General features: G+C 37.0%; 1 protein-coding gene across 4 annotated transcripts in view; it reads left to right on the top strand.

Annotated features, from left to right (window-relative positions):
• Nucleotides 1-18,277, top strand: part of SNX29 (sorting nexin 29) — an 825,026-nt gene that overhangs the window by 771,951 nt on the left and 34,798 nt on the right. Inside the window, exon 22 of one of the 4 annotated variants that reach the window (XM_056806181.1) lies at nt 6,762-6,895. The exons of the other annotated variants lie outside the window; for them this stretch is intronic. Coding sequence (XP_056662159.1) covers nt 6,762-6,786 — 25 coding nt within the window. The 3' untranslated portion in view covers nt 6,787-6,895. Of the gene's footprint in view, nt 1-6,761; nt 6,896-18,277 lie in introns of those variants that run through there. 4 annotated transcript variants of the gene reach the window in all.

Raw genomic sequence — 18,277 nt, 5'->3', positions numbered from 1 at the left:
GTAACCTCAGTCCCTACTATAGTGCCTTGAATCTAGTGGGTGCTTAATAAATGTTTACTGAATTGGATTTTAAAACCATTTAGGGTTTAAAATGCTGTCAGTTCAGTGGAGATGCCCTATAAGCACCTGAAAATGTAGTGTGGCTTGGATGAAAAAATTTGGATGAAAATGTGTTAATTTCTCCTCTGGGAAAAAGAAGTAGGACTATAACTATTGTAGAGACATTAATTTGCATTTTCTTTCTCTTTTGCTTCTTCAGTCCCTGAACAACTATACACCTCATTTACATCATTTCACCTGCACCATTCACCAGAAAGGTTTTTTTTCAGTGTCTTTACACCTGCTAGCGCTTTCCCATTCTTCTCTTTGTTATTTAGTCTAGTAGCCTATAACCACATAAACAAACAACTATAGGAGAAAACCTTCTATCCTAATGAAAATGATGTTCTGTTTAGGATTCAGGAAATCTAGCTTCAGGTTCCACCCTAGAAACTTATGATGATTCTAATTATTTTACATCCATGTCCTGATTTTCCCCATTGCAAAAGAACAAAAATATCTTTTCCTTACCTACTTCTCAGAGATCGGTGAGATAATAAAAGAGGTATGTTTGGGGGAAACGTTTGTCATAGAATAAAGTAACTCTGCAAAGAGTAGACTTTTGTAAAGTATAAACTAATTGGCTACTTAACCTACTGAGCATTTTGAGCCTCCCTTTAGAGCCAGGTGTTTTTTTTTTTTAAACAAAACAAAACAAAAAACAAGCCTCCTGAAAATGTTCCTTGAAATGAAATTAACTCACAGGGAAATAAATGCTGTTTTTATATTTTAAAAAATACAAATTGTGTTTATGCCTAAGCCTTTGTACCATCATGCACTTGTCCAACTTTAGTTGGGCCCAGGATTTCGTTAGAAACAGAAGTTCATGTTGAAGAAGGGGAGAGAACACAGAGTAGTCACAAACCAGACTACTGTTTCCACATTCATTAAATAAATGCTTCCTCTGCTGGCCCTAGCAGTTGAGGGGATGTTTATAGGCAATTCATTTATAATGACTCTCAGTCCTCACTTTCCTAACCGAGTGGGCTAGCCTCCCTGGAAACATTTAGTCACTAACCCAGCTCACTAATACCACCAATGACTTTGCTCATCTCCTGCTGCATTTGGCATTTTTAATTTTCTTATTTATTGAAAAGAGCCAAAGCCAAAGATTACTCTCCTCATTTACTGTGTAAATCATGAACATTAGCTAGCAGGACCCACCTCATTATCCATGGCCCCCCAGGCTCATTTTGGCTACAGCTCTCCAGCTCCAGTGGTACTCTGGGATGAGAAAGGAAGGAAGGAAGGAAGGAAGGAAGAAGAGAAAGGCAACTCTAAGTTAAAAATTATGCTTTCTAGAATTCAGCCATAACTGAAGGAAACAGAATCAGCCCTTTACCAAAAATCAGCAGAAACTAGAAGAGGTTCAAGCAAGCACAACCCAAGGTAGCCTGCAAAGATTCAGAATATGGCCCTCTGCATAGATACTGTTCATAGCATCATTGTAAAGGCTACAGGTCCACATTCTCACATCCCTTTAGGTTAAAGCACTGTAATACCACCCCACCACCACACACACACACACACACACACACACACACACACACACACACACACACACCACTTTCAATTTTTCAGTTTCTGGAATTTAAAAAGACATTTTCAAGGAGTAAGCTCCTTCACAGACACAGGCAAAGGAAGGCATCCCTAACATAGAATAAAGATATGAGATCCAATAAACATTAGAAAGGGATAGGAAGAAATCTGAGTAAAAGCTTCTTTCTGGAGCTCAAGCTTAAACAAGTAAAGATGTCCTCATTTGAGGAGTTAAGAAATCAGCCCTTGAATCATAGTATCTTAGAGTTCTGAGGGGCCATAAAGATCAACTATCTCAAGCTCCCCAAGTTACAGTTGAAGAAAGCAAAACCCAAAGACATTAAGTAATTTGCCCAAAGTCATGCAGCTAGCTAGTAGCAGAACTGGGACTATGACTGAAGACTCCCAAAACTAATCCAGCATATTTTGTGCCCTACCACTGGTAGCTAGCTGTTCTGTTTGTCATTCTGAACTCCTAGGTGGGAAACAACTTTGAAGATAGTAAAGTTTTTTTTTCCATCTAGAAAATATGTGTATGTGTGGTGGGGGATGAGAGGTGGGGTAGACTTGGTAGTCTCTCAGGGCCCTTCTATTTCTATGATTCTATCATTTTAACTCTTCCTAAGAATTCTGGAAAAGTGTCCAGGATAGTCATTTCTTTATGGTATAGGCTATTCTGCAGCACCAGAAATATTTGTAATTACTATAAAGCATTCTGGATCAGTTTGGAGACTCTAGACAAAACCCAACATGGCTGATTATTTATCTACTAGAATAATAGGAACACTCCTAAAAAGTGTGGTAGAACTGTATTCTTTTATTTGAGTCTCCACTTCCTCCTTAAACAAGGCTAAAAGTAGCATTCTTGCTGCAGCCTGTTCAGTGTGTTCTATTTATAAGACATGAGTGTGGATAAATCCTAGCAGATAAATTCAGTTATATTATCACTGACCTAGAAAGTGTTTGAATATCAGGTACTTAATACAAAACGTGTCAAAACCACACATCATTTTTCCTTTTCCCTATTAGCAAAGTTATTTGTCTTTGGCATTTTTTTTTATGTTTCCAATGAGTCTAAGCCTAAAAATTTTCTCTAACTAGCCAAACCCTTTCAGTAAAAGAAATTCAAACTAACTTTGGAGGCATCATAACTCTTCAAAGTCATGATTTTGTTTTGTTTTGTTTTGTTTTTATTTTAACAAATAAAAGGCTAATTTACCAGGAAGATGATGGGCACCTCGTTTTCATTACTTTGAAGAAGTAAAAAATTTGACACCCAATTAGAAGTTCAAACAGCATAAACTCCCAGTTTTGTATAACTTTTTTCCTATAAATATATAAGAAAGATTCCTTTACTTCTGATATAAAGTGATACTTTGCTTAAATAATTACCCCCAAAATAGCCAACTATATCCCAGGGTTGTGAATATCAAATGAAATCTTATATATAGTAATCTGGAAATCAGAAAGTGATATGTAGAGGCTATAGCAACTTTTGCTTTTTAGTTGTTTGTTTGTTTTTTCAGTTGTATCTGACTCTTCATGACCCCGTTTGGGGTTTTCTTGGCAAAAATATTGAAACTGTTTTCCATTTCCTTCTCTAGATTATTTTGCAGATGAGGAAACTGAAACTGGGTTAAGTGACTTGTCTAGGGTCACATATCAACTACCATATTCTATTAGAAATCTAGCAAGAAAGTCCCCAGAGTACTATTAGATGACTTCTAAGGGAGGGGGGTTCCCTACATACACATGACTGTATTCATAGCATATAATTTCTTATTATTCTCAAGCACTAAGGGAACTTTCCCTGTATTGAGTGTCTAATAGGTTTTCCTTCTTTTTTCCTTAGATTTTGGCCTAACCATGGGATATTTAGACACCTATTCACTTATAACCTGCCCTTTCCCTTGGCAAGGGTATTATTTTCTCTTGTACAATAAAAATGAAAGTGTCCTTTCTGACAAATAAAAACTACATGAACATGGAAAATAAAAAAGATTATGCAAAAAAAGGAAATTTGGACTAGGGAGGTTAAATTACTTGTTCAAGGTCACACAATAAATGGTAGAAACAGTCTTTGGTCCAAAGCCTTTCAGTGCCAATCTAGTATGTATGATTTGATTGGCTGATTTATTCCTTCAGATATTAATTGATCATTTACTATTTTTCCAGATCTATGCTAGATACTGTGACTAACACAAGAAAGTTTAAATAGTGATTTCTACTCTAAGGAAGTTTATGGCCTTGTAAACAACTTTAAAACAAGAAAGAATATGAAAATGTAATTGAAGCTTTATGGAGTATTATGGTAATCAGAGGAAGGAAAAATTATTTCTGGCCAAGGCTTGGAGGCAAAAGGGATACAGGAATTAAGCTAAATTCCATGGAGAAAATGGCATTCAATTTTCAGATTTTCAGATTTAGAGTTGGAAGGGACCTTAGAGGTAATCTAATCTAACTCCTTCATTATGCACATGAGAAGACTGAGGCCCAGAGATATCAAATGATAGCCCTAGTCCACATAAGGGACCAAGGAGCAGAGCTGGGAATATGAATTTGGGCTATCTGATTCCTGAAACCCTTTCCACAGCCTACAGATTCACATATAGAGAAAGGAAAGCCACTTGCTAAACTATTTTTATGTGAACATGACATGGCCTCCATAATGAAGCCCAAACTGACAATGGATTCACAAAGGCCAGTTGTATAAATTGCTACAGTTTCCCCCCTCTTCTTTATGCAAACAATAATGCCTTCATAGTTTTTATATGTGGGATTTTTTTATGCCTATAGTTTATATCCAGTTAAAAGTATTTGTAGTTTGGAGCAGTTTGGTGGCCCAGTGGATAGAAAGCCAGACTTAAAGATGGGAATTCCTGGGTTCAGATCTGGCCTCAGACCTAGCTGAATGGCTCTGGGCAAGTCACTTTACCCCCACTAGCTCTTACAACTCTTTTGCCTTGGAACCTATACAGTATTGGTTCCAAGACAGAAGATAAGGGTTTCAAGGGGGAAAAAAAGTTTGTGTAGCTTGATGAACTTTCAAAGTTAAAACATGAAATAGAATGAGTTCTGTTTAGTCAGAGCCTCCAAATTCAACAGAATCTATCTTATTTTCTTCATAAATACATAAATTAATCATAATCAATTTGACTATCTACTTAACAATGTTAAATGTACTAAATTATAAGCTCCTCAAAGTCAGGAAACATTTTATTTCAGTTTCTCAAGGTTTATCACAGTGTTCTGTATCCAGTAAAACTGTAATTAGTGTTGGTTGAATTGAACTGAATCTACGACTGTAAGAGAATATTCTAAAATGCTGAGAAATCTTAATACATGTTTGTGAGAGAGGTGAAATATTGCTATCTAATTAGAGAATTGAGAAGAGTTGAGGATTCATGGAGTTATTTTATTACATACAGCAGTAATTCCTAGATTATAAATTCTTCCAGGACAGAACTGTTCTGATCATTTGTCTATAGTTCAGGACGATGCGTATTCATGTGAATCCTCAGTGTCTTAAGATTAAGAGAAACTGAAACAACTGTGTTCTTCATTTTTTTTTCAGCATAAAATGAACAGTTTTCCCTGGAAAAGAAATATTATTCATTCCAAATGAATTAAAACCTAGATGATTTCTTTTTGTTCCTGTTTTTAAACACTTCTCTATCCATTTCCTATCCAGTCCTAATTAAACACCTAATCTGCCAGTTTTCATTTGGAGACACCTCAAAAGATCGTATGGTGCCTCCATGCATGTTGCCTTCTCCTTTAGTGAGATTCTCAGAAACTATTGTGTCCTGCTTCCACAGTGTGACTATAAAGCATGTGTTGGAAAAGCCTATGGCCAAAAGAAATCTTGATGTTGATCCAAAACCCAGACTCACCAACCTTTCAAGCTGTAGGATTCTTTTTGAAATTATGGTGTTGTTGAAATTAGAACTTGGCTGCTAATTGCCAAATTTTGCCTAACAGCTTTCACAAATAGATAAAAGATTTATCATCAATATTGTATGTGGATGCCCCTGCATATGAAGCTACTTTTATGACCTCATTAGAAGAATTAGAAGAATAACATCATGCCTAACCCCAGCAGCATTTGAACTGAATGGGCTCTAGTCTGGGAGAGTAGCAAACACATGAAAGTTGGTCAGACCTATGAAGTTGTTGCTGAAGGCTGAATCACTAAACAAAAGCCAGTGAAATACATGTACATCTGGGTGGGGGAGAGGGTCTGATTTTGAACCTTGGATTTAGGCTAGAGTTGGATGGGTGCAAGGATAGATTAAACTCCCCCCCTTAACAAAAATGGACCAGAGGTTCCATTCAATGGCCTGTTGTTAGAGACACACTTAAAGCAAGACTTCCCTCTGTGGTTGGACTTTCTGTTACCACTGACAACCTGAAATTCTAAGAGCTGAGATCTCTCTACTACTCCAAAGACCAGATGAATGCTAGGAAAGTGCAGATACTTTTACTTCCAGCTTTTGGGGAGTATAAGAAGATATAGGAGAGGAAGGAGATAGCAACTACTTGGAAGATGACAAGCTTCTCTCTCTCTCTCTCTCTCTCTCTCTCTCTCTGTCTGTCTGTCTGTCTGTCTGTCTCCCCCCCCCCCTTTCTGTATCTGTGTGCTCTGTGTGTGTGTGTGTGTGTGCTTATTTGTGTGTGAGAGAGAGTTGTGCTGCCTACTGTACTTTGTAGCCATCAGGAAAGTGCTTGTCTACAGGGAGGGAAAATAAGCCGCAATTAATCACCTAAATTTCCCTCCCCCTTTAATGAGCGACATGCAGAACTGCTTAATGACACTCTGGGTGGGCTGCTTAACAAGCCTGCCTACTAGTTTCTCTAGTGTCAGTATCTTGCTCCCCATGACACTTTTCCTCCTACGAGCGCGTGCAGAACTGTGGGAAGTCATTATATAAGGCCAGTCCACATGATGAGATTGTTGTTTACTTGTATGTGTGTCTGAATGTGATCTCCGTGCCCACTGGTCATTTCCTCAGGGTTCTCTGCCCCCCAGGCATCCAGCCTTAGTGGTAAAAGGCCTAGAGATGTGTTCCCCACCCCAATACTCCAGCAAACTTGTTTCTTCTCCTTTATGCTTTCCCCTACAGAGTCAAGTATACCAGCGCCACATAGCCTGTCCTGGGCAATGAAAGCAGTTTCTTGGAACCAGCCTGGTCAACTCTCCAATGACTTAGGAACAGATTAATGCTCTTCTCAAAAATAGAACATGCAACCAGTTAAAGTTTGGGGTCATTACAGCAGCGGCTCCCGTCTCCTTGGTAACAAGGGACTGACATGCACTTTCTCATTGGTAGAGGCACTCTTCAGACATTCAGTCATGCTTACGCTGCTGCAGGTGTCTCTGAAATTACACTACTAAATTCGGAGTTGGCTGTGTTACCTGTAAAGGAAGGGAAGAGAGGGTAGAACTGGGGAGGGACAGAGGGAGAAGGGAAGGGAAGGGAAGGGAAGGGAGAAAGAATGCCGCAGGAGAGAAAGTGATGTGACCACAGAACATGACTTAAACAATGAGCCTGTCCCCTGCCCAAGTTATCTTTAGACTGTGACTGCCATTCCCCTCTCCCCTCTGAGGGCCGCCTTTGGTTCTCCTATTCTTAGCTTCCACTGAGGATATATTCTCCTTCTCCCTGTTTGTGATGCTCTGTTATAGTAATGAAGTATATTGCCAAGAACGCAATCTCACAACCAAGAATATTGACAAATGCATTCCCAGGCTGAGCAGAAATAGAAGCATGCCCAATCTGGGATGCTTGACTGATGGGGAAGCAAGTGAATCATAAAAGAAAAGGCAGGGTCTCAGAGAGTGAGATGCACAGAATAGCACTCAGTGTTGGTCTGTTCCATAGGCGGGGGAGGGATGGAGACTGGAGAGAGTGAAGGTGGAGGAAATGAGACAGAGCAGCTGATATATGAGGGAGAGAGCAGCAGTGTGGGCACAAACATGGGTGTAGCTCAAATGGCACCCACCTAAATGCTTGCTATTCTCAAACTCTGGCTTTTTCTGACTAGGGTGGCAAGATCCTTTATATACAGAAGTCATCTGATATCAGGAATCAGCCTTCATGCTACCTACTCACACAGTTTTAGATTTGGGACAAAGCATGAACTTTCTTATTAGGGCTACCAAATCTTGGAAAGCCTAGTGACAAAGCAGGTGTCTGGAACCTCTGCTAGCTAGGGAATTGATCAGGGTGCTTCTCTAAGGGAGGTAAAAATGAGTTTGAATAGCCATAGAGAACTAAGCATAGCAGTTGGTAATGAGGGCTTTCTTACTCAAATCTGTGCTTTAACTATCTTTCTAGCTAGCCAGGTTGCCAGCCCTGTTTCCTCCACCTTTTTTCAAATACTGTATCACTCTTGGATAGAGTTGGGTCATGATTCTACCCTGAGGCAGCTTCACAAAAGGTTCCATTTTTTTAAATTATGTTATTTAGAACATGTGAAATGTGGAAGAAAATAAGAAACATATGAAATGCACCAATATGAAAGGAAAAAATCCTACAAAGGAAAAATATTGCCACAGAGTCATAGAGAATGGATATTCAGGTTATTCTCTTCTTTCTAGGAGCACTGACTTGAATAAAATTCAAGAAGTAAGTTACACTAAGTTAAGAATCAGTCAAAGACACTCCTTTGTCCAATTCCATGTTAGCAAGAACCCAGAAAGTTACAAGAGTGGTTTAACATTCTGGGAGCAATTTTGTGCCACATTGGTGTGGAAAGTGGGCATATTTCTGTCATAGAAACATCATCTCTGATATGGCATTACTCTTCCCTGAGTGAAACCTGTGTGGGGTTCCTTGTCAAATGGCTGGCACTTTCTCTGTCCCACAGTGTGTGACTAGTCCATTTCAATACCTGCCCAGATGTTCTTAAATCTCTACCTATGTATGGTTCTTATGCTTTTCTTAGTGCTTTTCATGCAAGAACCAGGTCGTTGATTAAGAATATGTGATCATCTTGATGCCTAAAGAATAGTCATGTAATTTCCTGCTACTTTATGTCAAGATATTTTAGGGAAATAAAAAGATGTATGGCACCACACAGTGTCCTGCTGACTGAAAGTTTAGCACCAGCTTATGGGGCATTACCAAACCTTAAAATGAGTGTGGATTATTTTAAGGATGTTTTTAGGCATCTTAAATAATGAATTTGAGAACAAGCACAAGTTAGTAGATTTATCCTATACTTATTTTGCCTATTTAGGTGGAATCATTAACAGCCTAGAAGAAGAAAAAAATGACTCAGTGAACTTACATAATAATAATTATAATAATACAAATGACCACTCAAAATTAAGATGCTGTTTAATTGGGAGGGGGGATATTAGACAACAAGATAAAAGGCCTAAAAAGACCATACTATCATAAATACAACTAAAAAACTGGGAGTTATACTCAATTATTAGCTAAATGAGCCAGGGGTTCATGTTTCTCTTTCTGACATGATGCTAAGATGTATTTTCAGGACCAGGAAAAGAGGTTGAATAAATTAATTGTCTGATACAGTTTGTTGTTTCTTCTTCCCTTATTGGCATCATACATAAGTCAGAAAATAAATTTTCCTCTGTATGCTAAGGGCTAGGCAATTTTCATATAGAGTTAAAGAACAAAAAAAAAAGGGAGACAAAAGCTAATTTAAGGAAGAGCAAAAGGAATGATCACAAACATGGATGAGAGTATACTTGAGGAAAAAGCTAAAGAGATAGGTGTCATTTTTATATAAATCCACTCAGAGGAAAGAAGGCTATTTCATGACTGTCTGAAACCTGCATTAAGGGATAAGCTGCTGGTCAGTTGTTCTGAACATCAGACTAAAGGTGATGGTCTATTATTAATAGGTAAACAAGGAAGTCTTATTCTTTTTCCTATCATTGAATGTCTTCTCCCATTAGAATGTGAGCTACTTGATTTTCAAATAATTAAGACCTCAAAGTCCATCCAGTCTATCTCTTTCATTTTATAGATGAAGAACCTGTGGCCAAAAGGGGCTACAAGTAAGTATTATAATGAAGATTCAAACCTAAGTGACTTAAAAACCAGGAGTCTTTCTACTGTACTGTGGTGCCCCTTAGATGGTCTTCTCTTTAGAATTTATTTTGGAAAAGAAAGCAGTACTAATTGGACCAGCTTATATACTCTCTAAAGGCCTGGTTTGCTCATATTCATTTGTGACACTCAAGGGGCCAGTTTAATCACTGAGCAAGATCCATTCCAGCATTTCTCCTAAAGTCTGCAGGGTCCCAAACAGACTGATGTTTGAAATTTGCAGTAATGTGCCAGTATTTTTCCTAGAGGAAAGGCTAGTTAATGGCCCTGAGATTTCAGAGTATTATTGGTTCCTTTTTGTTATTGTCATGGTCATTAAAAGACACAATTGGAATTACACAGCTGGAGTCAATTTAGTTTAAAATATTTGTTGAGGTTGAGAAGTGTAAAACTTTCAAAAGAGAGGAATATTTTTCAGATAACCTTTCCTTTTATCATTACCTTTAAAAAAAGAAGAAGAAGAAGAGTGGAAAGAGTCCTGAATTTGGAGTCAAAAGACCTGAGTTACCACCTGGATGACTCTGGGAAGATATTAAGCTTCTTCTTAGTTTTTTTCATCAATAAAATAAAGGGGTTAGAGTCACAAATCAGATCCCTGCTAAGATCCTCTAAATTTATGATCCTGCAATTCCTTATTTTTAAGAGCTAGGTATATATCTTTTGGTGGTGCTTTTATTCTTTTCAGTTTTATTTTGTAGGTAAAACTTTTCCGAAGAAGAATGTGCTTTGGGGCAGAAACCTGTTATAATTAAGAATTAATCTTGGTGACTTTATATTGATTTTATAATTATTTATTAGTAATGAGACAGAAAGAGACAAAGAAGGTTACTATCCTCATTCCTCAAAGTCCTTGGATGAGTTGTTGCTTCAACAGGCCCTAGATTCCCATCTGGCCCTGGCCCATTTTAGAAGCCCTGACCCACTTTAGAAGCCTTGGCAAGTGGGCCCAGCTAATCACATGATGGGGCCAAATAGAAGGCCAGGCAAAGAGCAGGCTTGAGTTCAAGAAGAAACTGGTACCCAAAAGATCCAGAATTCCCACTTGTCCTGGCTCTTATGTCTCTAATGATGTTACACCTCATTGGCTTTTGATTGGACAATTTGAGTCATGTGTTTTGACATCCAGGCATGTAATTACACCTCATCACTGGGTCAGAGGTGAGCAGTGGGGCTTCCACCAGCCCATTCTGTAAGTCAGAAACTGCACTGTCACTCTGTGTCCTACCTTGATGCAAATGAGCCAGCCATGAATTATCCTTTTATGTTAATTTCACACAAACCCATAAGGGTAGCACAAAATTGCTGATTGTATTTAACATGAAATAAACTTCTAGCATATGTAGAAAAGATTCAGGGCATAATAGAAAATATATTTTTAATCTAAGTTTTTGTAATTTTATCCATAGCACTGTGAACAAAATGTCCTGAGATCAGTATTCCTTCAAATATGATCTTTGGATGTTTCTCCAGAGTTCAGAGTAGTTGTATAATACTAAGGCCAATTTGCTCTCCACCCTAAAAGCTATCTTTGATTATAGAGATGCATAAATTCATCCTAGGAAGTATCTAATTTTCCTTTTAACTGGTATTTAAAGTTGCATAATTTCCCAACATAGTACATAACCTTCAGAGATGTTCTCTTTGCTCTTAAAATAAACACCAAGAACTCTTTTGGATGAAACAATTCTTTCTTATGAAGTGCTAGTGCCACCATACTTTCTCAAGTTCATCAGAAGATTCTGTTTTGAAACCACTTGTCCAAACCTTTAATGAATCTGAATACTTGGAAAGGATGATCTGTGGTTCTGTGTTAGATGATTGGCGATATTGGTAGCTCAGGCCTGTGAATAAAATGGGCACACTAGGCCTAGCCCTGTAAAGATTCTTTGAAGGAAAAGTTAGAACAGAACCCACACCACACCTATCTGATGCTAAAACACTTTGCCAATAGTTTTCCAATAATGGCTTAGTTTTAGAGTTGGAAGGGAATATAGAGGTCATCTAATACAATCCTCTCATTTAAAAGATGAGTAAACTGACCTTATTCCTGGTCACAGAACTAGTAAGTAGACAGCATCTTACTCAAGGTCACAGAGCTGATTACAAATGCTAGCAGAGCCAAGATTTGAACCTGAAACTTCTGACTCTACCTCCAGGGCTCATTCCACTTCACCACACTCATTTACAAAAATCCACATTCTGCAGTTAACGAAGCATTTCCTTTACAACCACTTAGTGAGGTAGGTAGTGCTGTATCTAGAAAAAAAAAATCATTTTTCAGTAGATCAGAAGAAGAAGAGTTTATTAAGGTCCAGCTCAGTTAATCAATGATACATAATGGAATCACAGTGTGTATATATATATATATATGTTTATATATATATATATATATGCAAAATTATTTAAATTTATAAGGAAAGATGGTATCCCTTAGTAAATACTTTTTATTTTACCAAGTAGCTTTCCTCTCTACTCTATGATGAAATTATCATTATTTCCTTTTTACAGATGAAGAAAACTGAGGCTCAAAGAGGATCATATTGTTATTCAGCTAATACATAGAGAAGAAAGGATTTGGATATAGATATTTTGACATTAAGTCCAATCATTTTTCTTCTATACAATATTTTCCTCTCTATTTGAAGCATTTGAGTCTTGGGGAGGAAGAAACAATTTCTTTGCTCTTTTTTCACCTCAAATATGAGACCCATGCTTAGGAGAAGGGAAAAAGAAAAATTCTCTGATTTATACTTTCCTAAGTGTTCATTGCCCAAAAGACCATCAATAACTGGGTATAAATTTGGTAAATTAAATAAAGCATTAAATTGGAAAATAGTAAAGCATTTTACAAATCTTAGAATTGCCACAAGAATGAGTTGTTATTAAGGCAGTCAATGTACAATGTTTGTCTATGGCAAAAGCCATAATTCTTAATGGAAAATGATCAGTTTGCCAAATTAAATGTAAAAGTTGCTTTGGGACAAAAACAAGAACTAAGAATTGAAGAAATTAATGGAAGGAGTAAGATATAAATGCCCCCCCCCATTGGTAAAATGAAGTAATTAAACTAATTCTTACCAGGATTCCTTCTTCTAAATCCTATGACCCTATAGCAAAATTAATTGGTGTTTATGAAGCCAAAGGGGCAGACTCATTAGATGCTACCACATTTTACTATAGTTTTCTAAAAACTGCTTTTTAGGATTATAGGTTTAGATTTTAGAAGGAATTTAGAGGGCAGCTAGTTCAAGTCTTTCATTTTGCAGATAAGAAAACTAAAGCCAGATTCTTGTCTAACCTTCTTTGCCAAACCCCTGGGATATCCCCTGGTATTCTCTTCTATTATAGGATCTAGAGAGTAGGAACAAGAGTCATGGTTAATCCTCAGTTATACCAGAAACAAATGAAATCCACCCAACTGTAAAATTCAGGTTAAAATTTCATGGAATTTCTCTGCCAGTACAATATGTCTCTTGTGGCCTTAATGGAATTCTGAGTTTTCTTCTTATCTCGGAATCCCTTTTATTTTCTCTTTAACTTTATGTACTTGATAACTTTCAGACATATTTTCATGCTAAATACTCAGATTGTTTCCTAGTAAACACCCACTGCAGGCCTCTTATAGATTCCATTTGCTTTGTTGACTTGCCTCAGTTTCCTATATCATGGGCCTTAAGGAATATCAAGAACACATGCCAAGCTCACTTTGACTGGCCACAAATTGCACTTTTACTGGCTTATACCTGTTGCTGCTATAATACATTAAAGTATCATAATCTAGTTGGATTTAACTCATCTGTGGATTCTAAGATTTCTACTAAGTGACAGCAACAATTGCAATTCCTATTGATTTCTTTTTCCAGGATCCGTAGCATTTAAAGCTGGAAGGGACTAGAAGCAATCAGCCCCCCTCATTTTACAGGTGAGGAAACTCATTAAACTCAGAGATGGGAAATGACTTGTCTACAGTCATATCAAAGCAGTAAGTAGCACAGTCAGGAGTAAGATCTACGTCCCCTGACTCCAAAAAGAGGGCTCTTTCCATCATATCCCACTATCTCTCCTAAAGTGAACCTCATACAGATATTGCCTTTCCTTATAGCCATAACCACATTTTAGATTTCAGATCTTGAAGATAATTTGGGGAATAGATATACTCAGCATTATACACCATTAGCCAGATATCCTATAGTCATAAGTAGGGTTAAGATCATATAGAAACAAAGGCATTTTATGTATTGACAAAAAGGCGAAGTACTTGACAGATGACCCAAATCCAAGCAGAACATTTCTTGGCTTGAATGATTGTTGTTGATGAAAAGTTCTTGGAAAATTATACTTTTCAACATCAGTAGTGTGAAGATAGAATTAACTCTCCCTTTGTCTATTTTTAGTTAATAAAATCAAGAACTCAAAATACTCCTATTTAACACTTAAGTAAGAGAATTCACAAGTCACTTAACAGAGAAAGCTCTCACCTCCAAAGGCCATTTCACCTCCAAAGTGGACATTTCCCACTTTCAATATCTCTACTTTTTTGTAAATAAAAACTGCTAACAGTCATTTTGACTTAGGGGCAAATATTTTATAAAATGGCAACCACTTTTATAACTCTCATATTGAGTCAAACTCTAATTTAATTGTTACAATAGAAATTCATTTCCAAGGTCAAAGACTTGATTCTTTTGTGTCACTGTTTTGCATATTTTGCCAAGACTATGGAACCAACTATGTCTTGGCAGATTAGGGGAAGCTGTTTTATAATAAGAAATTTCTGCCATGGGAATGAAATTAAAGAGCAGGATAAGATCCCTAGAGAAGCTATATGACAGCATGGATAGAGAGTTGGGTTTGGAGTCAGGAAAACATGAATCTGAAACCTCCTTTTGACAAGGCAAATCACTTAACCTCACTCAGCTTCAGTTTCTTTATCTGCAAAATGGAAATAATAACCCCCATGCTACTTACTTACTTCTCAGGGCTATTGTAAGGATTAGATGTGAGCATGTAAAATAGTTTTCAAATCTTATAAATTCAGTTGTTATTGTTAATATTTCTATTTTGATAAAATGATACACAATAATTTATTCTTATAAAGAGGATGATTATGGATGAATGATTAATACTTGTCCTTCGTTCACATATATGACATTAGGGCACATAAGTTTTCTTACTCCTGCCACAAAGAGGAGAAAATATTTTGCCAAGACTATGGAACCAACTATGTCTTGGCAGATTAGGGGAAGCTGTTTTATAATAAGAAATTTCTGCCATGGGAATGAAATTAAAGAGCAGGATAAGATCCCTAGAGAAGCTATATGACAGCATGGATAGAGAGTTGGGTTTGGAGTCAGGAAAACATGAATCTGAAACCTCCTTTTGACAAGGCAAATCACTTAACCTCACTCAGCTTCAGTTTCTTTATCTGCAAAATGGAAATAATAACCCCCATGCTACTTACTTACTTCTCAGGGCTATTGTAAGGATTAGATGTGAGCATGTAAAATAGTTTTCAAATCTTATAAATTCAGTTGTTATTGTTAATATTTCTATTTTGATAAAATGATACACAATAATTTATTCTTATAAAGAGGATGATTATGGATGAATGATTAATACTTGTCCTTCGTTCACATATATGACATTAGGGCACATAAGTTTTCTTACTCCTGCCACAAAGAGGAGAAAAAAAGAAGCAAAATATATATATATTTTTTAATCTGCTTCCCGCACCTCTGACAGCCAGAAAGATATAATTTATTTGACTTTACCTGAAGAAGAATTGATGAATCTCAGTGCTCTACTTTGCTTTGGCCATCAGGAAAGAATAAGGTCAGTGTAAGATCAGGTCTAGAGTCTTTAAAAGACTCATCTGAAACCTTACCTATCTCTTTTGATCAAATCAGGTCTCATGCCTTCTTGCTAGGATCCAAGCCTATTCATCACAGGGGGTGAAGTAGCATCTAATATCTAACATTTTATTTTCTGCCAGCAAAGGAGTCATGCTTGAAACAAAGGGGTCTGCCAGCCCATCCCAGCCCATCTCATCTCATCAATCTAGTCAACATGACCAAATTCTTGCCCAAACAAGTTGCTTCCTTAATATATCACTGGAGCAATTCACTGCTGAGAAAATAGAGGAAACTATTTTGTTCTCCTGGAAAGATAGTAATTCAGGTATTCAGGGTAATGGCACTTTTGAAGACCAGATTTTCCTTATAAGGAAATAATAATAAAATAAAATAAGACCAGTCTTATCCTTCAAAAAAGAAGATATTTTCCAAAAGCTAACTTTTTCTTCTTTGGACAATGCTAATAGGCTTTACTGCTGCCATAAAATGGCAAAACTCAGTAAATTCTTTCTACTCTTGAAGAGAAAAGGAAAGTCTTCATCTCTAAGAACATTCATGAGGGCAAGCAGGTAATTAAAACCAATATGAGTCAGAAAGCACACTGGGCCTGAGTCCCTGTGGACTTTAAACAGTGCATATATACAATTAAAAACTTTCAAAAAGAGAGCCAAGAATATAATTCTCTATTGACTCCTTCATATTTTGGTTTTTTAATTGGTACTAATACTGCAAAATCAAAGAATTCTTATTCAGAGCTGATAGAGAATATTGGGGGAGAAAGGGAGGCAACTTGGTGAGGTAAAGATAGTGCTGGCTTTTTTTGTCAGAGAATCTGGAGCCAAATTCCAGCTCTTTTACTTTGACCACTTCCTTCCTGGGTTTCCATTGGATCCCTCTAAGATTGAAAATAGAAACTACTCTGTTTGGGATTTAAAGCCTTTTATGACTCAGACCAAGCCTAAAATTTCCTGCTTTATTATACATTACTCCTTTTTGTGTACACCAAGGTCCAGCCAAATTGGTTTTCTTGTTGTTCTTTATACTTATCAATCTAACTCCCATCTCTGCATTTGCACTAACTCCCCACTGTGCTTAGAATATACATCTTCCTCACATTTACTTCTTAAAATCTCTAATCTACCCCAAGACATTTTCTATCCATTACCAAATATATTCCTTTCTGGGCTCTATTTGTGACTCTCTGGACTTCATCAACATGTTTCATCTGCCTTTTCTTGGAAACCCCCTCTGTGGCCCCCTCCCCTCCCCAATAAGTTCTTCCCCAATCCTCCATTTTTGAGGAAGGGTCCAGACCAGCCACCCTGCCTTGTTCCTCTCTTGGCTCTGCATCTCACTCTGTCCTTTGTCCCCATGCCTTCAACCTCACTTTTCAGTTCCCTTTTGTGAGTTGTCTTTACCTATTAGAATCAGATGAGGGCAGCTAAGTGGCACTGTGGATAAAGCACCAGACCTAGAATTAGTAGGTCCTGGGTTCAAATGTGACCTCAGACACTTCCTAGCTGTGTGACTCTGAGCAGGTCCCTTAATGCCATTTGCCTAGTCCTTAATCTTCTCTCTTAGAGTTAGTACGAAGATAGAAAGTAAAATTAAAAAAAAAAAATCAAATGAGTTCTAATTCACAACTGATAGAAAATATTGGTGTACAATGGTAACTGGAGTGAGGATGTGACATGTGACATCTTGAGTAAATGTAAATAGCAAAAAAAAGCTCCAATTATCCCATGGGAAAACTTGCACATGACCCTGAGCAGTATCCCTTCTTTGGTCTGTTTCTGTATATCTGGCCTACCCTGGGGTTGGTTCAGGAATCCACCATGTTTCTTTGTCTAGTTGCTACCTGGAACAATTGAATTTTTGTGCAGAAGCTTCTCCAATGAACCCAGTTAACCTAATTAACCCTAATAAAACCAATCTATTAATAACTAAGCTAACATGGACCACTTCTTCAAATTTTAAGGTTTTAAAGAATTTTTAAAGGGTTTTAAAGAAATTAATCAATGCTTATTGAATATTGATTGAGATGTTAGAAGGTACTTTAGTCCCTACAAAAGCTATGACAAATAGGAAAATATGTATTGTATGAAATGCCAATATAGACTATATCAGACTATTTCTCTTTCTTTGGGATAGTGGGGAGGCAGGGAGAGAAAATCTGAATCACAAAATGTTAGAAAACAATTCAAAAATTGTTTCTGCATGTAATTGAAAAAAAGAAAATTCAATTAAAACAAAGAAAGAAAGTAGGAGAGAAAAGGAGTTTCCAGAAGGTCTCGACTCTCAAAGTTTAAGTAAAAGTATTTTTAATAACCAAAAAAAGCTTTGGCAAAGTAGCTGGGAAATGCTTAGATATTATGGCAGTCTAGGCTTCTCTGAACAAACTTGATTGTGAAGATGTTTAACACTTTTAGGACTTTTTAAAAATTTATCTTAATTGTACAATTTATCCTCAGAAAACTTTTCTATACAAAGCCCCCCAACTTAAATTACTTTGCTACTGAACTTCCAAAATGTCAGTGACATAGTCCATGTGCCCTTGAGGAATGTGTTCACGGAATATAATGAGGAAATTTAATTGAAGTGGCTCAGAGTGAGTTAAGTGGTACAGCTCCATCAACCATTCAGAGTTGCTATCATTTGTGATTATCAGCATCTCTCCTAAAGTGATCTTCATATAATAATTAA

The sequence above is a fragment of the Monodelphis domestica genome, chromosome 7, assembly GCF_027887165.1.
Source record: "Monodelphis domestica isolate mMonDom1 chromosome 7, mMonDom1.pri, whole genome shotgun sequence".
Classification (NCBI taxonomy): Eukaryota; Metazoa; Chordata; class Mammalia; order Didelphimorphia; family Didelphidae; genus Monodelphis; species Monodelphis domestica.
The sequence above is the reverse complement of the archived record's forward strand: the minus strand, read 5'-3'. Positions and strand labels throughout refer to the sequence as shown.